The sequence below is a fragment of the Mastacembelus armatus genome, chromosome 24, assembly GCF_900324485.2.
Source record: "Mastacembelus armatus chromosome 24, fMasArm1.2, whole genome shotgun sequence".
Lineage (NCBI taxonomy): Eukaryota > Metazoa > Chordata > Actinopteri > Synbranchiformes > Mastacembelidae > Mastacembelus > Mastacembelus armatus.
Genome location: NC_046656.1, coordinates 1,809,341 through 1,835,516, shown reverse-complemented (window position 1 = coordinate 1,835,516; position 26,176 = coordinate 1,809,341). Strand labels below are relative to the sequence as shown.

The window sequence follows — 26,176 nt, the reverse complement described above, 5'->3', positions numbered from 1 at the left end:
TGTAATATGATGTGAGAATGGAGTTCTGGTGATGATTCGGGCAGCAGAGTTCTGGACAAGTTGAAGTTTATGAAGTGACTTGAGAGGTAGACCAGTGAGGAGTGAGTTACAGTAATCCAAACGAGAGGTGACAAAGGCATTAACAAGTATGGCCGTGCTATCGATGGTGAGTGAAGAACGGATGCGGTTTATGTTACGGAGATGGGAGTGGGCCGACCGGGTAGTGGTATTGATATGCTGAGTGAAGGAGAGAGTACCGTCTAGGATGACACCCAGGCTTTTAACTTGGGGGGAGGGGAGGACAGTATTGTTGTCAATTAGAATGGAGAAGGTGCTGGTTTTAGAGTGGGTGGATTTGGTGCCCACGAGGAGAATTTCAGTTTTGTTGGGGTTGAGTTTCAAAAAGTTATGGGTGAACCAGGATTTGATATTATGTAAGCAGGTAAGGAGGGGGGGGTAGAGCTGGGTGTCGTCTGCATAACAGTGGAAATTGATGTTATGTTGCCTAAAGATATGTCCGAGAGGAAGGAGATAAATAATAAAGAGGAGGGGCCCCAGGACAGAGCCCTGGGGCACGCCACAACTGACAGTAGAGGGCTGGGAGTGGAAGTTCTGGAGATGGACGGACTGTGCCGATGGAAGCAAGGCGATGGAGGAGAATATTGTGCGAGATGGTGTCAAAAGCTGCAGTTAGGTCAAGGAGGATGATGATGGAGACAAGGCCAGAGTCTGCTGCTACTAGGACGTCGTTGGTGATTTTGACCAGGGCAGTTTCAGTGCGGTGAAGATGGCGGAAACCAGATTGAAAGTGTTCGTATAGGCTATTGGCGGCAAGGTGGGTATGGACCTGGTGGTGGACAACTTTTTCAAGAATTTTAGAGAGGAACGGGAGATTGGAGATAGGGCGGAAGTTGTTAAGGTTCGCAGGATCGAGACCAGGTTTTTTTAGGATTGGTGTGATGATGGCTGTCTTGAGTGATGGGGGTACGATACCAGAACTGAGGGAAGTGTGAATAATGTGGGTAAGATGAGGAAGGAGAGAGGGGAGGCAGAGCTTGACGAGGTTGGTTGGTAGGGGGTCAAGTTTGCAGGTTGAGGGTTTGGATTTGAGGATCAGGGAAGAGATAACCGTGGTGGGTGGAATGATAAAACTCGAAAGCAGGGAGGATACTGATAGACAGGGTAGGGTACAGTGGAGGCAGTTCGCAGTGTCACAGATGGGGGGAAATTGCTGGTGTATATTTTCGATTTTTGATTAGAAGAAATCCAGGAAGTTATTGCACAAGGTGGTGGAGAGTGAGGGGAAGAGAGGAGTATCGGGAGGGCCCAATAAATTTTTGACAGTGGAGAAGAGGGAACGCGTGGAGCCAGAGGCAGATACAATAAGAGAGGCATAGAAGTCAGATTTTGTTTGAGTAATGGTTTGCTTGTACTTCAGTATGTGGTTTAGGTATAAGTCCTTGTGGGTGGATGAACCGGTATTTTTGAAGAGACGTTCAAGGCGACGGGCTTGGGTTTTGAGGAGGCGGAATTTGGGGGTGTACCATGGAGCAGAGTGCGTAAAGGATACAGATCTAGTTTTGAGTGGTGAAGGTGTCGAGTAGATTTCGTAGCTCATGGTTGAAATTGAATAACATGTTGGAGAGGGATGGTGTATAATTAGTACATGAAAGGTTGTTGAGAGCAGCAGTGAAGGAGGGGAGGTCGATGTTCTTTAAGTTACGGAAGGTGATGGTGCGGGAGAGGTGGGTTTTGAAGATAGGTAGTTTGGAGTTAAAGCAGACTAGTTTGTGGTCGGAGAAGAAGGTGTCGAGGGTAGAACATGACTGAGCTGTGACGCCAGAGCAGCAGACTAAGTCGAGGGTGTGGCGTAGAGAATGTGTTGGGGAGGTGATGTATTGTTGGAGCCCAAAGCTGTCCAGACAGGAAATGAAGTCTTTTGTTGTGGTGTTGTTGGGATTGTCGAAGTGGATGTTAAAATCACCAAGAAGAATTATGTTGGCTGACAGAGAGATGAGGTTAGCTAAAAGGTCAGACAGTTCATCCAGGAAGGTCGGGTTAGGTTTTGGTGGGCGGTAGATACTGGCCAAGAAGGTTGGTGTGTGACCGTGAATACGTGCTATGAGAGCTTCGAAGGACTGGAAGGTGACAGTGGGGTGGATGGATATTTTGTATTTAAGGTTGAACAGTATGGCAAGGCCGCCACCGCGTCCCAAGAGGCGTGGATGGGTGAGATATGTGAAACCAGGAGGAATAGATTGATTAAGTTCAGTGAAGTCGTTGGGCTGCTGCCAGGTTTCAGTTAAGCACAGGATGTCGAGATTGTTTAAGAATAATGTCAAAGATGAGGGATGCTTTTTGAGAGAGGGAGCGAACGTTAAGTAGCCCAAAATGAGTGTTATGGAAAGGTGTAGAGTCCATGTATCTGGGGATACATCAGTTACATCAGTAGTTGCTTCATCGAAATCATCAACGTGTCTCTTAGACCCCATCCCGACTAGACTGCTTAAAGGCACCCTGCCATTAATGAACTCATCTTTATTGGACTTGGTAAATTTATCTCTAGTATCAGACTACGTACCACAGGCCTTTAAGACTGCAGTAATCAAACCTTTACTCAAAAAGCCTAGTCTTGATCCAGGAGTCTTGGCTAATTATAGACCAATATCCAACCTGCCATTTATTTCTAAAATCCTAGAAAAAGCTGTTGCTAAGCAGCTATCAGACCACTTACACAGGAATGAACTATTTGAAGATTTTCAATCAGGATTTAGAGCACATCATAGTACAGAAACAGCACTGTTGAACGTTACCAACGATCTTCTCTTAGCCTCAGATAATGGACTTGTTTCAATACTTGTCCTCCTAGACCTTAGTGCAGCATTCGACACCATTGACCACAACATCCTATTACAGAGACTGGAGCATGTGATTGGTATCAGAGGAACAGCGTTAAAGTGGTTCCAATCCTATTAATCGGACAGATTCCAGTTTGTTCATGTCCATGATGAACCTTCCACAGGAACAAAAGTTAGTTATGGAGTTCCACAAGGCTCCGTGCTAAGACCGATTCTGTTCACCCTGTACATGCTTCCTTTAGGATATGTCATTAGGAAGCACTCTATTAATTACCACTGCTATGCAGATGACACTCAGTTATATCTATCTATTAAACCTGTTAACACAAACGAGTTAACCAGACTTCAAGCCTGTCTAACTGACATAAAGGCCTGGATGACCAGTAACTTTTTACTTTTAAACTCGGAGAAAACAGAAGTCATTATATTTGGGCCAAAAAATCTCAGAAATAACTTTTCTAAAATTATAGCTACTCTAGATGGCATAACCCTGGCCTCTAGCACTACTGTAAAAAACCTTGGAGTTATTTTTGACCAGGACATGTGCTTTAACTCACACATAAAACAAATCTCTAGAACTGCATTCTTTCACCTGCACAACATTTCCAAAATTAGGAACATCCTGTCTCAAAATGATGCAGAAAAACTAGTCCATGCATTTGTTACCTCAAGGCTAGATTACTGTAACTCATTACTATCTGGATGTCCCAATATCTCCATAAAAAGCCTCCAATTAATCCAGAATGCCGCAGCCAGAGTCCTGACAGGAACTAGCAAGAGAGATTATATTTCTCCTATATTGGCTTCTCTTCACTGGCTCCCTGTAAATATACAGTGGGTACGGAAAGTATTCAGACCCCTTTAAATTTTTCACTCTTTGTGTCATTGCAGCCATTTGCCAAAATCAAAAAAGTTCATTTTATTTCTCATTAATGTACACTCAGCACCCCATCTTGACAGAAAAAAACATTAATGTACAAATTTTTGCAAATTTATTAAAAAAGAAAACCTGAAATATCACATGGTCATAAGTATTCAGATCCTGTGCTCAGTATTGAGTAGAAGCACCCTTTTGAGCTAGTACAGCCATGAATCTTCTTGGGAATGATGCAACAAGTTTTTCACACCTGGATTTGGGGATCCTCTGCCATTCTTCCTTGCAGATCCTCTCCAGTTCTGTCAGGTTGGATGGTGAACGTTGGTGGACAGCCATTTTCAGGTCTCTCCAGAGATGCTCAATTGGGTTTAGGTCAGGGCTCTGGGGCTCTGGCTGGGCCAGTCAAGAACGGTCACAGAGTTGTTCCGAAGCCACTCCTTTGTTATTTTAGCTGTGTGCTTAGGGTCATTGTCCTGTTGAAAGGTGAACCTTCGGCCCAGTCTGAGGTCCTGAGCACTCTGGAAAAGGTTTTCTTCCAGGATATCTCTGTACTTGGCCGCATTCATCTTTCCTTCAATTGCAACCAGTCATCCTGTCCCTGCAGCTGAAAAACACCCCCACAACATGATGCTCCCACCACCATGTTTCACTGTAGGGATTGTATTGGGCAGGTGATGAGCAGTGCCTGGTTTTCTCCACACATACCGCTTAGAATTAACGCCAAAAAGTTCAATCTTGGTCTCATCAGACCAGAGAATCTTATTTCTCATAGTCTGGGAGTCCTTCATGTGTCTTTTGGCAAACTCTATGCGGGCTTTCATATGTCTTGCACTGAGGAGAGGCTTCCGTCAGGCCACTCTGCCATAAAGCCCCGACTGGTGGAGGGCTGCAGTGATAGTTGACTTTGTGGAACTTTCTCCCATCTCCCTACTGCATCTCTGGAGCTCAGCCACAGTGATCTTTGGGTTCTTCTTTACCTCTCTCACCAAGGCTCTTCTCCCATAATCGCTCAGTTTGGCTGGACGGCCAGGTCTAGGAAGAGTTCTGGTCGTCCCAAACTTTTTCCATTTGAGGATTATGGAGGCCACTGTGCTCTTAGGAACCTTGAGTGCTGCAGAAATTCTTTTATAACCTTGGCCAGATCTGTGCCTTGCCACAATTCTGTCTCTGAGCTCCTTGGGCAGTTCCTTTGACCTCATGATTCTCATTTGCTCTGACATGCACTGTGAGCTGTAAGGTCTTATATAGACAGGTGTGTGCCTTTCCTAATCAAGTCCAATCAGTTTAATTAAACACAGCTGGACTCCAATGAAGGAGCAGAACCATTTCAAGGAGGATCAGAAGAAATGGACAGCATGTGAGTTAAATATGAGTGTCACTGCAAAGGGTCTGAATACTTATGACCATGTGATATTTCAGTTTTTCTTTTTTAATAAATTTGCAAAAATTTCTACATTTCTGTTTTTTTCTGTCAAGATGGGGTGCTGAGTGTACATTAATGAGAAATAAAATGAACTTTTTTGATTTTGGCAAATGGCTGCAATGACACAAAGAGTGAAAAATGTAGCTGGCATCATCAAGGGGTAAAAGGGGTCTGAATACTTTCCGTACCCACTGTAGAATAGAATTTAAAATCCTTCTTCTCACATACAAATCCCTTCATAATCAAGCTCCTTCATACCTTAAAGACCTCATAGTACCATATTATCCCAGCGGGTGTCGTCAGAGGGGAGCGAGAGCAGGTGACGGCGCTGAACGACATCGGCGGGTGACGGGGGTTGTTGGGATACCAGAGCGGAACGACCCTGTACGTGATTAGCGGATGAGACAGTATGTAGGTCAGGAGTGGCAGAGGACAGAGGTGCAAATCGATTGGAGAGGTCTAGGGAGGGACGCGGAGACCCGTGATGAAATCTTTTCCGCCCACGAACCGCAACCTCAGTCCAGGAGGATCGAAGACATGGTGTAGAAGAGGAGGAGGGTCGTGGACAGGTTGACGGGTCCCATGGGGCAGTGTCTTGGAGAGTGAAGGTAAGTGTGGAGATTTTCCTCGACTGCTCGAGGGCAACGTCCCTGAAGCTAGTCAGTATAGAGTCTTTCTGTTGGAGATCGTGAGAGAGGCGGCGTATTTCCTGCTTTAATTTGGTGATTTCATTGTTTGCTAGACGGAGTAGTAGATTGGCATTGTCTGAGTTAGTATTGTTAGGTAGTTTTGGCGTTGTTGTTGTCGTTCTTGGTATTGGTGGCGTTGTAGGTGCCTCACTGGTCGTGTCGATCGCCATCTTGTCGGTCGCCATCTTGATTGATACTTGATTGTTACCTTAATATACTACTTAATTTTCAAATATTCATATTAATACCAGCATAAACAGGATGAAAATGACAGTGTGTTTATCCTCTACATTACTAAATACTTATGATGATTTTTCTGGTATTCTGGTAAAGAGGGAACTTTTTGCCAAGGTTAGTCGAGCAGTTTATCATGTCATCTTCTCTGAAGATGGGAAACTTGTTAAAGACACGTTTAAAAACATACATAAAAAAAACACATCAAATGATCAAAGCAGCAAAGGCTGAGATGTTCTGACATAATCCCTATTATGGGTTAAGTTCGGAAGACAATAGTTACTACTTTTCCCATAATTCATAATGCAACCTGCAAGCATCATTTGACTGTTGAATCCCCACATATTTCAGTCTTGCCACAGGTTTTCGGATATAAATACGTAGCACAATTAGAGATGACTCTGACGACGTCACCACATCACTAGTGTTACTTTTCCTTTATCCAAACATTAGCATTACTAACCATGACTCATCAGAAAACAGTGGCATCGCCTTACCTCGGCCTGGTGAGCGACTTTGGTTTGCAACCATCTTATTCTTCATACGATTTAAAAAGGCTTTGCAGCGATAGATGACCAGATTCATGGTGCGGGCATCTGATAAAACAAGGACAACACTTTCGAACAGGAATAAATGAACTAAATAATTTTCAGATTGTAAGTTTCAGTGATCACGTGGTACCTCTTGTGAGTTTGGACTGGCAGTTAATGAACTCTGTCTGTCTGGGAGGGACATAGCTCTTCCGTCTGGTCTTCACAGCTCTGGCAGCAGAGCCTGGTGAGGAGTCAGTGGGGCCATCTCCAACCTCGTGATGAGTGCCACTGCTAATTCCCCTCTGGCGTCCCAACTTGCCCAGCTTCCCAGCATTTGCAAGAATCCCTGCTTTGCCCTCCCAGTAGGTTTGGCAGGCATGGTACAGAATCTGGACAAAGATGCATTTCTCTGCTGATGAGCTAGCAACCCACTGGTCCACAGCATTGTCAAACAACAGGTCAAACTCTGGGCTGTCCTGGAAGAGAAGTGTACAATAAAACAAAATATACATACAGTATATGTAGAACATATTAATATAGATATGACCATAGAGAACTACTGATGAGAAGAGAATGACTGCATGTAGCTGACCTTGTTGGGGTTGATGCCATTGACCTGCCGGAGCTGCTCCACTGTCCACTGGGACCTCCTGGTGAAGGAGGACGAGCCCTGAAATTGCTTCACCTTTGTAATGTTGAGCTGATGTGGCTTTGTGTTGGTGACTAGATAAACAGATTGCATACAAAAATGACCTCCCTACTGAAACTCTTTAATAATAGTTCTATCATGGAATAAAAAGTTTACATGATAGTTAAAATTTCTTGAACAACTAGATTGAGCAGTTTCAAGTTAGTCCGGACAGTGATGTTAACTGGTTTAAGTGACGATACAAACTATTATGAATGAAAATTTGTAGATTTGGTAATAAAGACTTTAAACAGTATCACATGAGAATAATACAAATAGTAACAGTGTAATATCACCTTCATAAAATGTGAAAGCAGGTTTAAGTAGAGGGAGAGGTTCGTACATGCAGGGTTTTGAGGGCAGAAAAAAGGAAAGAGTATTTAATGGACAAAAATCATTATTATTATTATTATAACATGTACAAGGGTGGAATCCCATACTTTGAGAAAGTAAAGCAAATTTCAGAAAAAAACAAATGTGAAAGTAATAGTAATGATACAGCCGTTGGCATGTTGTCATACTATTTGATGCTATTCAATAGCCCGTTTGGACTTCTTATAAAACTATAGTCATGGCTCAGTAGGTCCCTACTCACCTACTGGAACCCCCTGGACGGTTCATTAGGTCATTATCATCTCACAGATCTTCATTGTTATTACACTGTAGTCGCAGTTCAGAGTTCACGGCCTCAGTCGTTCACAGATTTTTCCTTAAACCCTAAGTAATATTTCGGGAAACTCCTGAAATTTTGCTCAAATTTCGAATATGAATCCCAGGAAGGTCTGTGCCAGAAATCAGCGGCTCAAGCGAGCCACAGCCCAATTGGCCACGATGCTATACTAGCCGCTGTTGAGCTGGCTAAAGTTTCAAATCTGGTGAACAACTTGAAGAAGTCAATGGAAGGGTGCCTAGATTTAATCAAGGCTCACTTGTCTGCCCTGCAGAATGAACGCCACCAAGTTGAATTCCACCTGGATAGCATGGAGGAGGTATTCTCCACCGCTGATACCCACATTATGGCATTAGAAACTACGTGCGATGAGCTGCAGGTGCCTAATGATCTACTCACAGCTAAAGTAAATGATGTGGAAGGGCACTTTGACAGCTTATCAAAATTGACCGACCCAACGCAGCCTCAGGCCCAAGACCCAAGACTTGCATCATCATCACCAAAATCATAACAACCGCAATATGACTACCGTTCTCTGACTGAGCTGACAGCTTGCTCCGCTTCTTTACCATGGTAAAAGAGTGTCTATCTTCTCTGACTCCACAGGTGTCATCCCAGCATCAGGCTTTTAACAATGTGAGGAAGAAGCTGATGACATTGGTGCAAAGTACGTGGTTTTCAGCCAAGCTTCAAGTGGACTAACAACGTGGTAAAATCCTTTGACACACCAACAGATGCTGACCGATTCATCACCTCTTTCGTGGACAAAACCTGATTGGTAATTTATACTCTATGAGGACGTTTGTTTTTTGTTAATACACTATTAAGGTGCATGACATCTTGTAATATTATATTATAGCAATCTCAACTTGTTACATGGTCACCCATTCAGCCAAGTTATTATGTTTATTTATTGGTGTAGCATTATGGTTTATATCTTTCTCGTTATTCTGTAAGTGACAGTACATTGGGTCATCTATTTTTCTCCTCCCCTATGCTTTAAAACTTCTGGTTTGAGATTTTTCATTTTTATAAAATTGTATTTAAAAACACTATAATGCCTGATAGCTTAGATGTGATTTTGAGTTACTCTGGTCAGACATTAACTTGTTCCTGGGATATTCAGCAAGCCATAATGTTTGGCAGGGTTGTTGCAAAAGGGGTTATCCTGAAAAAGTGGAAATCTGTGGCTCCTCCCTAAATGGTTAAATGACACCTGTAGCTTGAAGAGCTAAGGTATAGTCTGTTCTTTTATTGATTACATCAAGAAGAAGAAGAGGACTACACCTGACACTAACAATAGTAAAAGATTGTGACTTGCATTATATCTGTCTACAATGACCAGATCTTGTTTATTTTGATGATGCCAGCTACAGGACAAGTCAGGAGGTGAGGGAACAGAAAGGATTTTATGCAATTATATTAGTATAGCGCCAAATCACAATACAAATCATCTCAAGGCACTTTACAAAAAAAAAACTAAAACTAAAAACCCAACAAATCCCTTATGCGATACACAGCTCCAGGACCAGGGACACCTGCAGAAGGTACAGAGAGAGAGAACAGAGAGAGAGGGAGAGAGCACAAACTAGGGGGGAGAGAGAGAGCACAAGGTTAGTGACATTCAATGGTTGAATATACATGTGAGGTGGGAGGAGAGGAAGAGAGGGGGGGGCTCAGTGCACCTATGGTCCTCGGGCAGTCTAGGCCTATAGCAGCATAACTAAGGGATGGTTCAGGGTTGCCTGAAAGCCAGCCCTAACTATACGCTTTGTCAAAGAGGAAGGTTTTAAGTCTAGCCTTAAAAGTACAGAGAGTGTCTGCCTCCTGAACTGGGAGCTGGTTCCACAGGAGAGGAGCTTGATAGCTAAAGGCTCTGCCTCCCAGTCTGCTTCTGGAAACTCTGGGAACCACAAGTACACCTGCACTCTGAGAGCGAAGTGCTCTATTGGGATAATATGGTACTATGAGGTCTTTAAGGTATGAAGGAGCTTGATTATGAAGGGATTTGTATGTGAGAAGAAGGATTTTAAATCCTATTCTGTATTTTACAGGGAGCCAATGAAGAGAAGCCAATATAGGAGAAATATGATCTCTTGCTAGTTCCTGTCAGGACTCTGGCTGCGGCATTCTGGATTAATTGGAGGCTTTTTATGGAGATATTGGGACATCCAGATAGTAATGACTTACAGTAATCTAGCCTTGAGGTAACAAATGCATGCACTAGTTTTTCTGCATCATTTTGAGACAGGATGTTCCTAATTTTGGAAATGTTGCACAGGAGAAAAAATGCAGTTCTAGAGATTTGTTTTATGTGTGAGTTAGAGGACATATCCTGGTCAAAAATAAGTCTAAGGTTTTTCACAGTAGTGCTGGAGGCCAGGGCTATGCCATCTAAAGTAGTGATAATTTTAGAAAAGTTTTTTCTGAGGTTTTTAGGCCCAAATACAATATCTTCTTTTTTCTCTGAATTTAAAAGTAGAAAGTTACTGATCATCCAGGCCTTTATGTCAGTTAGACGCACTTGAAGTCTCGTTAACTGGTTTGTGTTAACAGGTTTAATTGTCAGGATCCGCGTTTTGTTATTTCCTGTTGGACGTTTATTTTGGCGGGTCATGACCTGAACTGGTTTTTGTTTTATTCTTTTCACTTTACTTTGACCTAATTAGTTATCGTTTTCACCTGTGTCTTGTTTTGTTCCTTTCCTTTATATACCTTTGTTCAACCACAGTTTAGTTGCCATGTTGTCTGTTGATAAACTCATGTCCCACGCCTAGAATGCCTGATTTTGCCATGCCTCAAGTCTGCTTTGTTTTCTCTTCTTTTGGATTTTTGATCATGGACTGCTTTTCGCTTCACCAAGTTTAAGTTATCGGCCTCTTTATTATGTGTGTCCAGATCGTTTCCCCATGTCTTGTGTTCTCGCCTAGCTCCCTTTTGTTCATGCCTTGTTCCCTTCTTGTGTTCATGTGTCTGTGTGGTCTGGTGCGTCTCCCCAGGTGTGTGTGACCCAGACTGCTTCAGACCTTGTTCCCTTGTGTCCATGTCTCTGTCCCGTGTTCTTGTTCCATGAGTTTCCCTGTCTTGATTGTCTTGTCTGTTTCTTGTTTTTTTTTTTTTTTTTGTCTTGTTCTGTTGAATAAAGCTTTGAACTGAACCTTGAGTACCAGAGTGGATAATTAGCCAAGACTCCTGGATCAAGACTAGGCTTTTTGAGTAAGGGTTTGATTACTGCAGTCTTAAAGGCCTGTGGTACGTAGTCTGATACTAGAGATAAATTTACTAAGTCTAATAAAGATGAGTTCATTAATGGCAGGGTGTCTTTAAGCAGTCTAGTCGGGATGGGGTCTAAGAGACACGTTGACGATTTCGATGAAGCAACTGCTGATGTGAATTCAGAGAGATCTATGAGTGAGAAGCAGTCTAAACATAACTGAGGTCCTACAGATGATTCAAGAGCTACTGTAGTAGAAGATCCATTTATTGCAGGTATAGGAAGCATCTGCTGAATTTTATCTCTAATAGTTGTGATTTTATTTGTAAAGAAACTCATAAATTCATCACTGCTGAGAGCTAAGGGAACACTGGGCTCAACAGAGCTGTGACTTTTTGTCAGCCTGGCTACAGTGCTGAAAAGAAACCTGGGATTGTTCTTATTTTCCTTTATTAGTGATGAATAGTATACAGTTCTGGCTTTACAGAGAGCTTTTTTATATGTTAGTAGAAAAGTTTCCAGGCTAGAAAAGTTTCCTCTAAGTTTGTGGAACGCCACTTCCTTTCCAGCCTTTGTGATGCCTGCTTTAAGGAACGAATATGTAAATTATACCATGGTGCTAATCTCCTCCTATTTACTAACTTCTTTTTCAGAGGGGCCACAGTGTCAAGCGTTTAATGCAGTGAGGCTACAGCACTGTCAACAATATGATCAATTTGGTAGGGTGTGGGATTGAGGCAGCTGCCCTCCACTGTGTTTGTACTTGGCATAGATGCAAATAAAGATGGAATCATTTTCTTAAATTTATTAACAGCGTAGTCAGATAAACATCTGCTGTAGTGCAATTTTCTTCCAAACACTGCATGAGCTATCATCTTAAATTCAAAAGTTATTAAAGAATGATCTGACAAAACAGGATTTTGGGGAGAAACTATTAAATGTTCAATTTCAATGCCATAGGTAAGAACAAGATCAACGGTGTGATTGAAATAGTGGGTGGGTTTATTAACATTTTGAGTGAAACCAATTGAATCTAATATAGAATTAAATGCAGTGGTGAGTCTATTATTTTCAACATCTACATGAATGTTAAAATCTCCCACTATAATAACTTTATCTGAACTAAGCATTAAATCAGACAGGAAGTCTTGAAATTCAGTTAAAAACTCTGAGTAAGGGACAGGTGGACGGTACACAATGACAAGTAGAACTGGTTTTTGTGTTTTCCAATTTGGATGTGAGAGGCTCAGAGTGAGGCTCTCAAATGAGTTATAACTGTTCTGAGGATGAAAGTTTAATAATAAGTTTGAGTGGAAGATTGCAGCTACTCCTCCACCTCGACCTGTGCTTCGAGGAACATGATAAACATGAGGAACATGATTTTTATGACTGAGGGGGGTTGATTCATTCAGACTGACATAGTCATCCTGCTGTAGCCAGGTTTCAGTAAGACAGAGTAAGTCAGTTTGGTCATCAGTTATCAAATCATTTACTAACAGATTTAGATGAAAGAGACTTTATTTTTACAGTGATATTTAATAATCCACTTCTGACTGTTCTGTTTTTCTGTTCAATAAGAGGAGTAGTCTTAATTTTTATTAGGTTTTTATGAATAACTCCTCTTCTGTTAACATCTGATTTATTTGATTTATATGTCCGAGGGGCAGACACAATCTCTATGTGGTTTGAGGGGGGAAACGGCTCTAAGGAAACTGCAGAGAGGCTTTTTAGACTGAGTCTCTGTGTCCCGGTCCCCACTTTGGATTTTCAGGCTTTAAGTTGGCTAATAAACTCAGCCAGATTTCTAGAGATGTGTCTAAGTATATGTATGTGCAAGTTTGTTACCAAATGTTATACACAGCAGGAGCAGGAGGCCACCGCAACGTCACCCCAGCTCCAGCTGCAGACAGGTGGGGACCCCCGACAGTCCCAGGCCTACTCAGCCTATAGTCCACAATGGGCCCACCCGAAGCACAGATTTAGCTCCAGATTTAGACGCTGCCAGACCCAGCCAAAGGGCAGCTTACTTACACCCACAAACACTGTCTGTCTCACTGTCTCTCTCAGACACACATCCTCACACACACTCACATACATTCAAGAGCCACCCCCAACCTGGACTAATCGCCCTGTCCACCTGTCCACCCACACTCAAAGGCCACCCAACACAAGCCCAAGGCCGGCTGAATCCCAACCCACCCAGCACCCCTGATGACAAGATAGAGTGAATGCCATATTATGCTTTTGATAAAGCACACATCCTCTCCAAGATAATAGCCGCATGTCGTCGTTCCGTCGCTGGCTGTCTAGGTGGTGTCCAGCAAACGATGTGGGCTTCATAGACAATTGGGCCACTTTCTGGGGAAAACCCGGTCTGATAGCGAGAGACGGCATCCATCCCACTTTGAATGGTGCAGCTCTCATCTCTAGGAATTTGGCCGAGTTTCTTAGCCGACCTAAAGCCTGACAATCCAGGGTGGGGACCGGGATGCAGAGACTCAGTCTAAAACGCTTCTCTGCAGTTTCCTTAGAGCCGCCGCCCCCCTCAAACCACATAGAGACTGTGTCTGCCCCTCGAACATATAAATCAAACAAATCAGAAGTTAACAGAAGAGGAGTTATTCATAAAAACTTAATAAAAATTAAGACCACTCCTCTTATTGAACAGAAAAACAGAACTGTCAAATGTGGATTATTAAATATTAGGTCCCTTTCTTCTAAATCTCTGTTAGTAAATGATTTGATAACTGATCACCAAATTGACCTACTTTATCTTACTGAAACCTGGTTACAGCAGGATGAATATGTCAGTCTGAATGAATCAACCCCCCTCAGTCATAAAAATTATCATGTTCCTCGAAGCACAGGTCGAGGTGGAGGAGTAGCTGCAATCTTCCACTCAAACTTATTATTAAACTTTCATCCTCAGAACAGTTATAACTCATTTGAGAGCCTCACTCTTAGTCTCTCACATACAAACTGGAAAACACAAAAACCAGTTCTACTTGTCATTGTGTACCATCCACCTGTCCCTTACTCAGAGTTTTTAACTGAATTCCCTGACTTCCTGTCTGATTTAGTGCTTAGATCAGATAAAGTCATTATAGTGGGAGATTTTAACATTCATGTAGATATTGAAAATAACAGCCTCAGCATTGCATTTAATTCTATATTAGATTCAATTGGTTTCATTCAAAACGTTAATAAACCCACCCACTGTTTTAATCACACCCTTGATCTTGTTCTGACCTATGGCATCGAAATTGAACATCTAATAATTTTTCCCCCAAATCCTGTTTTGTCAGATCATTCTTTAATAACTTTCGAATTTAAAATGATGGATCATGCAGCGTCTGGAAGAAAATTCCACTACAGCAGATGTTTATCCGACAACGCTGTTAATAAATTTAAGAAAATGATTCCATCTTTATTTGCATCTATGCCAAGTATAAACATAGTGGAGGGCAGCTGCCTTAATCCTACTCCCTACCAAATTGATCATGTTGTTGACAGCGCTGTAACCTCACTGCGTGAAACGCTTGATTCTGTAGCCCCTCTGAAAAAGAAGTTAGTGATTCAGAGGAGACTAGCCCCATGGTATAATTTACATGTTCGTACCTTAAAGCAGGCATCACGAAGGCTGGAAAGGAAGTGGCGTTCCACAAACTTAGAGGAAATTTTTCTAGCCTGGAAAAACAGTCTACTAACATATAAAAAAGCTCTCCGTAAAGCCAGAACTGAATACTATTCATCACTAATAGAGGAAAATAAGAACAATCCCAGGTTTCTTTTCAGCACTGTAGCCAGGCTGACAAAAAGTCACAGCTCCGTTGAGCCCAGTGTTCCCTTAGCTCTCAGCAGTGATGAATTTATGAGTTTCTTTACAAATAAAATCACAACTATTAGAGATAAAATTCAGCAGATGCTTCCTATACCTGCAATAAATGAATCTTTTACTACAGTAGCTCTTGAATCATCTGTAGGACCTCAGTTATGTTTAGACTGCTTCTCTCCTATAGATCTCTCTGAATTTACATCAGTAGTTGCTTCATCGAAATCATCAACATGTCTCTTGGACCCCATCCCGACTAGACTGCTTAAAGGCACCCTGCCATTAATGAACTCATCTTTATTGGACTTGGTAAATTTATCTCTAGTATCAGGCTACGTACCACAGGCCTTTAAGACTGCAGTAATCAAACCTTTGCTCAAAAAGCCTAGTCTTGATCCAGGAGTCTTGGCTAATTATAGACCAATATCCAACCTGCCATTTATTTCTAAAATCCTAGAAAAAGCTGTTGCTAAGCAGCTATCAGAACACTTACACGGGAATGAACTATTTGAAGATTTTCAATCAGGATTTAGAGCACATCATAGTACAGAAACAGCACTGTTGAAAGTTACCAACGATCTTCTCTTAGCCTCAGATAATGGACTTGTTTCGATACTTGTCCTCCTAGACCTTAGTGCAGCATTCGACACCATTGACCACAACATCTTATTACAGAGACTGGAGCATGTGATTGGTATTAGAGGAACAGCGTTAAAGTGGTTCCAATCCTATTTATCGGACAGATTCCAGTTTGTTCATGTCCATGATGAACCTTCCACACGAACAAAAGTTAGTTATGGAGTTCCACAAGGTTCTGTGCTAGGACCTATTCTGTTCACCTTGTACATGCTTCCTTTAGGATATATCATTAGGAAGCACTCTATTAATTACCACTGCTATGCGGATGACACTCAGTTATATCTATCTATTAAACCTGTTAACACAAACCAGTTAACCAGACTTCAAGCCTGTCTAACTGACATAAAGGCCTGGATGACCAGTAACTTTTTACTTTTAAACTCGGAGAAAACAGAAGTCATTATATTTGGGCCAAAAAATCTCAGAAATAACTTTTCTAAAATTATAGCTACTCTAGATGGCATAGCCCTGGCCTCCAGCACTACTGTGAAAAACCTTGGAGTTATTTTTGACCAGGACATGTCCTTTAACTCACACATAAAACAAATTTCTAGAACTGCATTCTTTCACCTGCGCAACATTTCCAAAATTAGGAACATCCTGTCTCAAAATGATGCAGAAAAACTAGTCCATGCATTTGTTTCCTCAAGGCTAGATTACTGTAACTCATTACTATCTGGATGTCCTAATATCTTAATAAAAAGCCTCCAATTAATCCAGAATGCCGCAGCCAGAGTCCTGACAGGAACTAGCAAGAGAGATCATATTTCTGCTATATTGGCTTCTCTTCATTGGCTCCCTGTAAAATATAGAATAGAATTTAAAATCCTTCTTCTCACATACAAATCCCTTCATAATCAAGCTCCTTCATACCTTAAAGACCTCATAGTACCATATTATCCCAATAGACCACTTCGCTCTCAGAGTGCAGGCCTACTTGTGGTTCCCAGAGTTCTCAAAAGCAGAATGGGAGGCAGAGCCTTTAGCTATCAAGCTCCTCTCCTGTGGAACCAGCTCTCAGACTGGGTTCAGGAGGCAGACACTCTCTGTACTTTTAAGGCTAGACTTAAAACCTTCCTCTTTGACAAAGCATATAGTTAGGGCTGGCTTCAGGCAACCCTGAACCATCCCTTAGTTAGTTATGCTGCTATAGGCCTAGACTGCCCGAGGACCATCGGTGCACTGAGCTCCCCTCCCCTCCCCTAACCCCCCCCCCCCTCCCCTCCTCTCTCTTCTCTCCTCCCACCTCATGTATATTCCACCATTGAATGTCACTAACCTTGTGCTCTCTCTCTCCCCTAGTTTGTGCTCTCTCCCTCCGTCTCTCTCTCTCTCTCTCTGTACCTTCTGCAGGTGTCCCTGGTCCTGGAGCTGTTTATCGCTGATGTGCAGTTACTGGCCCCACCACCTTGCAGTGTCTATTTGTTGTTTATTGTTGCTGTTCTTTTCTCTCTGCTCTATCCACTCACCCCAACCGGTCGAGGCAGATGGCCGCCCAAACTGAGCCCGGTTCTGCTGGAGGTTTTTTTTTCTTCCGTTAAAGGGAGTTTTTTCCTCTCCACTGTCGCCAGGTGCTTGCTCATAAGGGAATTGTTGGGTTTTTAGTTTTAGTTTTTGTAAAGTGCCTTGAGATGATTTGTATTGTGATTTGGCACTATACAAATAAAATTGAATTGAATTAATATGATCCAGGAGTACGTTTTTATATTGAATGATGTTAAGCTTCTTTTTTGACTTCCAGTCTAAGAGGAATACCAATACCAAGCGCAGTAAAGAGCACATAAAATGTTTTTCCACCAATACCCATACCAGTGTTGCTTAAATTGTCTAATAAGGAAAGTGGGGGGGGAACACAGATCGGGTGTCAGAACCAAGATAATAGGTCTTTTAACATATCCTTTGCTAAAACATTTGGACAGGTGTACTTAGCCACATAGTGTGTACAGTATGTAGGTGTCAGACATTTCACCTGTGTAGTACATACATACATTTGAATTGCTGAGACCCATTCTGAACATCCTTTGTCCTCTGTAGTATGTTATGTGGAGGATTCTGTTATGTATGAGCTGTAAATATGGGTATTTTATCATTTTTATGGTTTTGTAGTATAATCAGTTCCACAAGTTTAGATCTGGACTTATAGACAGATCTGCCCCCCATTTTGAAGTTGGGAGAGAAATCACATCATCAGTTTTAGATAACGTAAATTTTGAATAACAGTTTAAGGGTGGACAGGTTGATGAAATTGCGTACCATTCAAGGTAGGGATAAGTTAAGTCAAGTAAACTACATTTGAATTTAGCTCGAATAATGAATTTCAATTGTTGGTATACCAGGAATTTATTGCTGCTAATTGCATGCTGTCACTAGTTCCTGGAATGGGATAAAGGTTCCTGATTGGATAATATGTCCAAAATATCTTATACCTTAGTCATGCCACACTGAGAAATGTAGCATTTTCTTATTTAGCAGGTGTCAGGATTGTTTCCTATTGGTGTAAGTTTGCATGGAGTAGGTGAAGACCTAGTCATTTTAAGGAATTCTCACTAGGCTGTCAGAGAAGTGTTTATGTTAATGCTTTTAAAGCAAATATGTTTGATAGTAGAGCTGATGAAAGGTTTGTCACAGATGCTGATGTCTTTGCAAAACGTTTGCTCTATATGTCTCCAATGATGAATCCATTTAGAGATATATTGTAATCTATTCGCAAGGAAATAATTATAACAATTTGGTAATCCTAGACCACCACAATCCCATGCCTTTGTTTTTCCATATCAATTTAGATATGCTTTGGTCCAGTGAGGGTGAGGCTTGAGTAGGAATCATTGAGAACAGATAATTGGTTTTAGGGAGGATAATCATTTTTATGATTGTGAGTCTTCCCATGAATGATATAGTCAAAGTGTTCCATCGCATGAGGTCGTTCTCTATCGATTTAAACTGAGGTGTGTAATTTAACTGTATCAGGCCTCCTCATCTGCAGGCACGAGCCAGTTTTACTGCCAGCAGCTCCTTGTTCCCCACATCATAGTTCCGTTCCGATGGGCTTAATTTCTTAGAGAAGAAGGCGCAGGGGTGAACCAGGAAGTCCACAGGATCCCTCTGCGAGAGAACCACGCCCACTCCTGTGTCTGACGCATCCACCTCGACTAAGAATGGTAAGGCGATGTTAGGAAACCTCAGAATGGGAGCAGAAGTGAACAATTCCTTGAGCAGAACAAACGTGTCCTGGGCCTCTGGTGTCCAAGAAAACCATACCTTGGAGGAGGTGAGACGGTGTAAGGGAGCCGCTATGCCGCTATAGTTCTTAATGAAGCGTCTGTAAAAGTTCTCAAACCCCAGGAAGCTTTGTAGTTGTTTCTTAGATGAGGGTATTGGCCAGTCTTTAACCACACGCACCTTATCTGGGTCCATCGTGATCTCCCCTGGCTGGATCACGAACCCAAGGAACGAAGTCAATCTGGTGTGGAACTCACACTTCTCCAATTTAACATATAGACGATTCTGCAGCAACCACTGCAGAACCGCCCGTACATTGTGAACATGCTCGGTATCAGAATTGGAGTACACGAGGATATCATCTAAATACACAAACACGAACTGATTTATCATGTCTCCAAGCACATCATTTACCAAGTTTTGGAAAACCGCTGGGGCGTTTGTGAGCCCAAAGGGCATCACCAGATATTCATAGTAACCCGAAGGTGTATTAAAGGCTGTCTTCCATTCATCTCCCTCCCTTATACGCACCAAATGATAAGCGTTTCGTAGATCTAGCTTGGTAAAGATCGTCACGTCTTGTAACAGCTCGAAAGCCGACGCCAATAAGGGAAGGGGGTACCTGTTTTTGACAGTAATTGCATTCAGTCCCCGATAGTCGATGCATGGCCTCAAGCCTCCGTCCTTCTTATCCACGAAGAAGAAGCCAGCACCTGCAGGAGACTTAGATGACCGTATTAGACCCGAATTAAGTGAGCTCTGAATGTATTCCTCCATTACCTCCTTTTCTGGTTGGGACAAAGGAAAAAGCCGGCCCCGAGACGGAGATGTTCCCGGATGGAGGTCAATGGCACAGTTGTGTGGTCTGTGTGGTGGTAACGAGGTCGCTCTGTCCTTGTTGAAGACCTCCTGTAGATCATGATAAACCGTCGGAACTGATGACAAATCCGGTTTATAGGACTCCTGTGGGGACGCACACACAGCAGACAAAGCATGTTGTAAACAGTTCACATGGCATTTTGGACTCCAACTTAATATCTTTCCCGTCTTCCAGTCAATGTGCGGATTATGTCTTTGAAGCCAGGTAATTCCTAGCACTATGGTAGGTTCCGGAGTATTGATCACATGGAAGGACACAGTCTCTTGGTGATTATCTATAGCCATGAACACTGGTTTTGTAATGTCTTTGACGTGATGGAGTATCATGTTGTTAAAAGACTTCACTTTCACAGCACGAGGTAAAGGAATCGTCTCTAACCCCAGCTGAGTGAGTAGCGATTGGGAAATGAAATTTGTGTCGGCACCGGAGTCAATTAGTGTGTCCCACCTTAATTGTCGCGGTGAAGTCCCAATAGTGATGGTGGTGAGGGAGCGAATGCTTGGGTCCAGATTCCGGTTCTGGCTCAGCAGGAGTCCCTCACCTCCTGCCGAGCCCGATCTTTTGCCGGAACCCCTCCCAGCTCCCTCTGACGGGTGTCGACCTCTCGCCGATGTCTCCCTCACCGATTCTGGGGGCTGGCCTTGACTCTGCCGCGGTCCCATTGCATCGGCTCGGGGTCCTCGGCTTCTTCATCCACCTCATCTCTTTGCACCGGTGACCTCCATCTGTCGAGCGGTCGTCGGGTCAGGCGGGTCTCCAAGGCCCGCTCCTTATGACGCTGGTCCAGCCGGGTAACGGTATTCATGAGAGTGGTTAAGTCTTTAGGGCGAGGCTGATGAGCTAAGTCATCCTTTAACCCTCTGGGGTCGACGCACGCGCCGGCGCGTTTTGACGCATCTTTTTCTGATAAGGCCGAAACAAACTTAAATTACTCCGTCAATTCTGATCGTACAGATAAAAGAAGTATATCATTCAAATCTGTAAAGGGTCTACTTTTAGTGGTATACCATCATAATAACAACAAAACGTTGTGCTTTTTTTAAATAAAGAAAGCCGACAGGGTGCGCTCTCGGACTTTTCTGTCTCTGCCATTTCTCTTCACAGACGCGTAAATAAAACAACCAGAATCTCAGCGAATACTTGCCTCATAAAAATAAGAATTATATGGCTAGAAAGCTTGAAATGTTTTCTTTTGAGTGAAACAATTCAAGTCAAAAACAAATCATCACTTTTTATTTAATCCGTATGAACGTAAGGAGAAGTCCGTTTTTTCCTGTCTCACCTCATTACAGGTAATGCGGTCCCACCTTGTACACTGTCCACTGTTCACATGTAAATAATCTCAGGTGAACCAGGTAAATATGTGCACACCCCCGAGAAATGACACAAAATATCAAACTTCATCATAGAATTTACTCACTTTTTCGGCGCATTTGGATGATGGTGCGTCACGGACGTGAAGCGGCGCTCCTTACATTCCACACAGAGACAAACAGTTTAGTTTGTCCTCAGAGTAAAAACACTGATTTTAACTCAAATGAGGATCGTTTGGCTCCTCATTGTGTTGTATTGTGCTGCACTAATCCGTCCCATCTACATTGACTGAAAGGCTCATTATGCGCGGCTTTGTCTGGACGTTCAGTGCGTCTTTTGTGTTCTCAGGTAAATCACATGACTATTCATCCTCAGACACACCCTCTTGCATATGGCCTTTCTGGACAAAAAGTGTCTTAGAAAATTTAAATCAGTGTATTGTTTACTGTGAATGTGTGAACAAGATGACATTCACAGCACTCTGAAGTAAACACTTTAGCCTACAACATGCAGGTCTCCAAAGTCTTGTGAACCAATGTTCTGTTTGTGTTTTATGGTCTTATTTCAGTGAGTAAAAAATTGTAGTTTTTCACTAACCATGCATAAACACTTTTTTCTCAAAAACACAATAATGTATAAACTTGAAGCTCACAAATTATTGTAGCCAATTTTGTGCTGATTACAGTGTTATTAGACTTTAGACATTAATATGTTTAAAAAACACTGAAAAAAGCACAAATGTCAGGACATGTCAAAATTTGTCCAGGCCCCAAAAACCCCCTCAGACCCCAGAGGGTTAAACGCTCATTTAGACCTAAGTAAAAATGGTCATATAGAGCGGAAGCTCCCCAGGGACTTTCTTCCGCCAACATCTGGAATTGGATAATATATTTCCTCAATGATCCGTTCCCCTGCCTTAATCGTGCTAGGTGAGTGGTCGCTTCAACTTCTGGTCGCACTGGGTCAAAAATCTGAATCAGGTGTTCGCTGAAACTAGCGAAAGACTCGCAGCAAGAAGCTCGGCGTCTCCAAGCGGCCGTGCACCACTTAGCGGCTTCACCTCCCAACAATGATAAAACATAAGTGACCTTAGCTTGCTCAGTAGGGAAGTCAGATGGTCGCATTGAAAAGTTTAGCTCGCATTGTGTCAAAAACGTGCGGCTTACTCTGATCTCCCCATAGTATCGAACTGGAGTGGCTAATTTCAACTCCCCTCCTTCTCTGGAATGCGTTGCCGCTGGGAAATCAGGGAGCGGAACTGTTGCAGGATCCAGGGGTGAAAGATGCTGTAGTAGCCTAGCCAGTTGATCTGTCATTTAGTCTATGGACTGAGAAATCCTTCCCAGTTTGTCTTCGTGGGTTAAAATGGCGGATTCAACCCCAGATCTCCAGGAATCCTGCGTGGGGGAGCCGTGACCCAATCTTTGGCCAGGTTGTTCTGTCATGCTTTTAGCGATTTCTGATGTTTGGATCACAGCTTACCCCACAGCAGAAATACCCAGAGTCAGTTCAATGATCAAAGTGAGTTTATTTACAATAATGTAAGATGACCAGTAGTATTACTGGAAAAGGAGTGTTCAGGAGAGTGGCGTCTTAGGGAAAACTCCAGTGTTGACTCGGTGGGCTGCAGAGTCCACTGGACCAGAAGCGATGACGACGGAGAGGGGGAAACTCAATCAGGGGAACCCGTTGGGCGTGAAGGATCGTGTCCTCTCCGTAGCTCCAGCAACAACTCCGTCCGAACTTGGAGTAACAGAGAGAAAAGAGAGATTAGAGGGAATGTTGCGAGGAGGGATTAACGCACCAGCCTTCCTAGCTTTCAGGTGCGGTGTGGGATCTCGCGTCCTTCTCGGTTTCACTCCTGTGATTTAGTGTCCGGTAGCGTCCGCTCAGAGTGACCTCGATTCTGACGTTCGAAGCCCCTGTCTCCTTCCTCCTTTTCCTCTGTTGATGTCCCTCGTAGGGGAAAAGTTCCAAGCTCCTTAGTCGACAGGATCCTCCCAACAGACGGTGAAGTTTGACCCCTTCTCAGGAAACTGTTGAATGAATGAGAGAGTGGGTGCAGTCTTCTGTACAATTGAAAACAGACAACCTTGCAGCTTGTTGCTGCCCAGGTCTGCTATTTAAATGGGAGAGTTAACACAGGTGAAAAGTGTTAACCTAATTAGTCAATGTGCTTGAGTGTAGTGTTACTACATCCTGTTGGTGTTTTCAGAATAAGAGCTCCTCTCCCGGAAGCCTTATTCTGGAACGTTACAATTATTTGCCATGTTCAAAGTTCTTTAGGTATATATTTGCATTTGGAACTGGGTCTCTTTTCAAATATTTCATTTAATTTAAATTTTAACTAAGCAGCCGCTGTTGTTTTAATTTTTCAACATGTGGTCCATATATGCTGGTGATGCTCAAGTCTTTGTTTGGTATTGATATGTTAACTATTACAAATCTGCCCTCTCAATCTGTTTTGGTGCTATGATGGGTGTGGTTTAACATAATGGCAACTCCTCTTTGTTTGGAGTTATAACAGGTTGAATACAGGTGAGGAAACTGTGGTAAAATGAGTACCGGTACTGCTGTCTTTGCTAAATGAGTCTCTTGTAGCAATGCAATGTCTGTTTGTAGGTTGTTTAAGTGATTTAGAATTTTAAATCTCTTCCATGAACCAATCCCATGTACATTCCACATAACAAACTTTAGTGTGTTCATGTCTAACTGGTTAAATGCAGACTAGGAATGATTGGTGTGATGTGTGTATGCATGTGCATATGCTGTGTTCCTAACTCTGCCTTGTGGTTTGTGTGCACATGTGCACGTGTGCATCTCTATTCAGCAAAGACATATGAAGAGACATATGAAAAAAAGAAAAACATGAAGTGAAAGAGGATAGAGTTTTGAGTCTAAGTACTTACCATATCTACCATGAAGCAGTAGGAAGAGAAGAGAGTCATTACTAGGTTACTAAGGTTAGTAGAGCCGGGGTGGATCCATTTACATTCTGTTGTATATATTGATGTACATTTTAAAAGCGATGTTACAACTTTAACACTGCATTTGAACATTTATGCTTTCACTAAATGTGTTCAATTACTATTGATCATACTAACAATTATGTGGTTATTTACTGATGTAATATATTAAAGTCTAGCCTCATTGTCTTGAAAAAAAAAAAAAGTCACTCTTTGAACTACACAAAGGCATTTGAGTTTAGCAAAGTAGGCCTAATTCAGATAGTGTATAAAGCCAACCATGCATCAATGAGTTGATAATATAGCATGAAACAACTGACATGAGCATGATTTTGGTTCTCTGCCTGGACTAACTCACATTTACTTGTACATCTGAAATTTCTGTGCACGCCCTAGTAATTTCATTGGGTTTTGACTTTTGATAGACAAGCTGAATGTGGACATTTCGTGCTGCTCTTTATCTTCTACATCCACTGATAGCTCTTCTGCTGCATCTCTGTCAGCCCTGCATTCTCCTAAACAATAGGTGCTGTGATTCACCGTTCAACAATGCATCTGTTCTCAATCATGATAATTTATTTAACACAAATTTGCATTTATTTAACAACCCCCACTTCTGTTCTCTTCCATTGTTCACCTAACGAGCCTATTCAGACCAGGTATGAAGTGAAACCAACTCAGGAGTGTGGGTCCAGTGATTCTCATCCCAGTTACATAGATCACCTAACAAGCCTATTTAGGTTAGGGGTGGAGTGAAACCAACCTGAAAGATGAATGTGAGTTTCCATACCAGATTTCCGTCAGTCTGACGAAGCTACTTGTGTAAGTGGTGAAACGATTTGACTCAACAAGAAGTCCAGTTTCCAATGACTCAGCTTTAACGCCACCTGGACAACTGAGAATCATCATAGACATCACACCTCCCATAAGAAATGTTTTGAATGTAAAATGGCTGAAAGGTTATGCTCAGTGGCCAACAGTGGTGGTCCTGTGTTGCATGTCATTCCCCTCTTGGTTCTCTTGTTTCCTGTCTGTATTTCTTTTGTCATGAAAAAATAAGCTTGAATGCCAAAACTATTTAATTTAGCAGGGAAATATTGTTTTTCAGTGCCTTCAACAACTATTACATAAATTAATTATGCAACTGTTACCTGAGGTTCCATAGCTATGGTGAAGGTGTGATTAAGTTTAGGCAGCTAAAAGCATGTGATTATGGTTAACAGAAAGTTGGAAAAAAACAAGCAAGTTTTCTTCAGTGTCAGTCAGGTTTTGTTAACAAATAACACGCTCATGACTGTCATGCATATTTTGGCATCTAATGCTGTAATTTTTCTGTTTTCAAATCATGCAAGAACTATTTTCAATCAGTGCAAATAAGTGCAACAACATGGCTATGAAGGGTTCTTTTAGGGTTCTTTTTGAACTTTGGGTGTTTAATATTTAATATATACATTTAAAGATCAGTCCATTTTATAATTAATCAAAACGACGTCTTGCTCTTTAAAAAGAACTAAGTTATACAGTGATATTTATTTTTAAAAAAAGTTAGACAGCTCTAACAAATTAACAGAACGATAATAAAGACTTCATGATTTTTCACAAATAAAGTCAAAATCTCAGATTTTACCTGACACACAGATGAATGTGGCATACTCTCCTTTGGGTTTGTTTGGTAGGAAGGACATCCTCTTCCTTTTCCTCCTCCACACCTCCACTGCCACCAGCATCCGCTCATCACGAGGGATGAAGATATCTTTGTTTATGGCAGACTGAATGTTCATTGTAGCCCTGAGACCTACACAGGTGATTAATGGGCATGACTGTTCCTAACAGGCCTCTTTATATCCTGGATTGATGTGCAAAAAAGCTAAAAAGGACATTTTTTAGGGGAAAAGGACAATTTGGCCTGATCAAAACAGGCATTGATCAGTGAAACCAACAGGGCTAACATTACATAGCACAATATGGGGAAAAAAAGGGCTCCAATACAGTATGTAGGTGGTGCAAAGAAAGCATAATAAATTTATATATTTTATATCATAGAGCATTTCATATGTGTTTAGCTTAGGCTGTAATAATCATTATTACCTCTTTATGTCATTTAAAAGACTTAACATTTAAGTTATCAATCAGAAAAACT

At 42.1% G+C, this 26,176-nt stretch overlaps 1 protein-coding gene across 1 annotated transcript in view; it reads right to left on the bottom strand.

The window, feature by feature from the left end:
* Nucleotides 1–26,176, bottom strand: part of stxbp6l (syntaxin binding protein 6 (amisyn), like) — a 37,901-nt gene that overhangs the window by 10,980 nt on the left and 745 nt on the right. The window contains exons 2-5 of the mRNA XM_026318775.1: nucleotides 25,664–25,831; nucleotides 7,207–7,337; nucleotides 6,763–7,090; nucleotides 6,579–6,677 (exon numbers count right to left, since the gene is read on the bottom strand). Coding sequence (XP_026174560.1) covers nucleotides 6,579–6,677; nucleotides 6,763–7,090; nucleotides 7,207–7,337; nucleotides 25,664–25,817 — 712 coding nt within the window. The 5' untranslated portion in view covers nucleotides 25,818–25,831. The remainder of the gene's footprint in view (nucleotides 1–6,578; nucleotides 6,678–6,762; nucleotides 7,091–7,206; nucleotides 7,338–25,663; nucleotides 25,832–26,176) is intronic.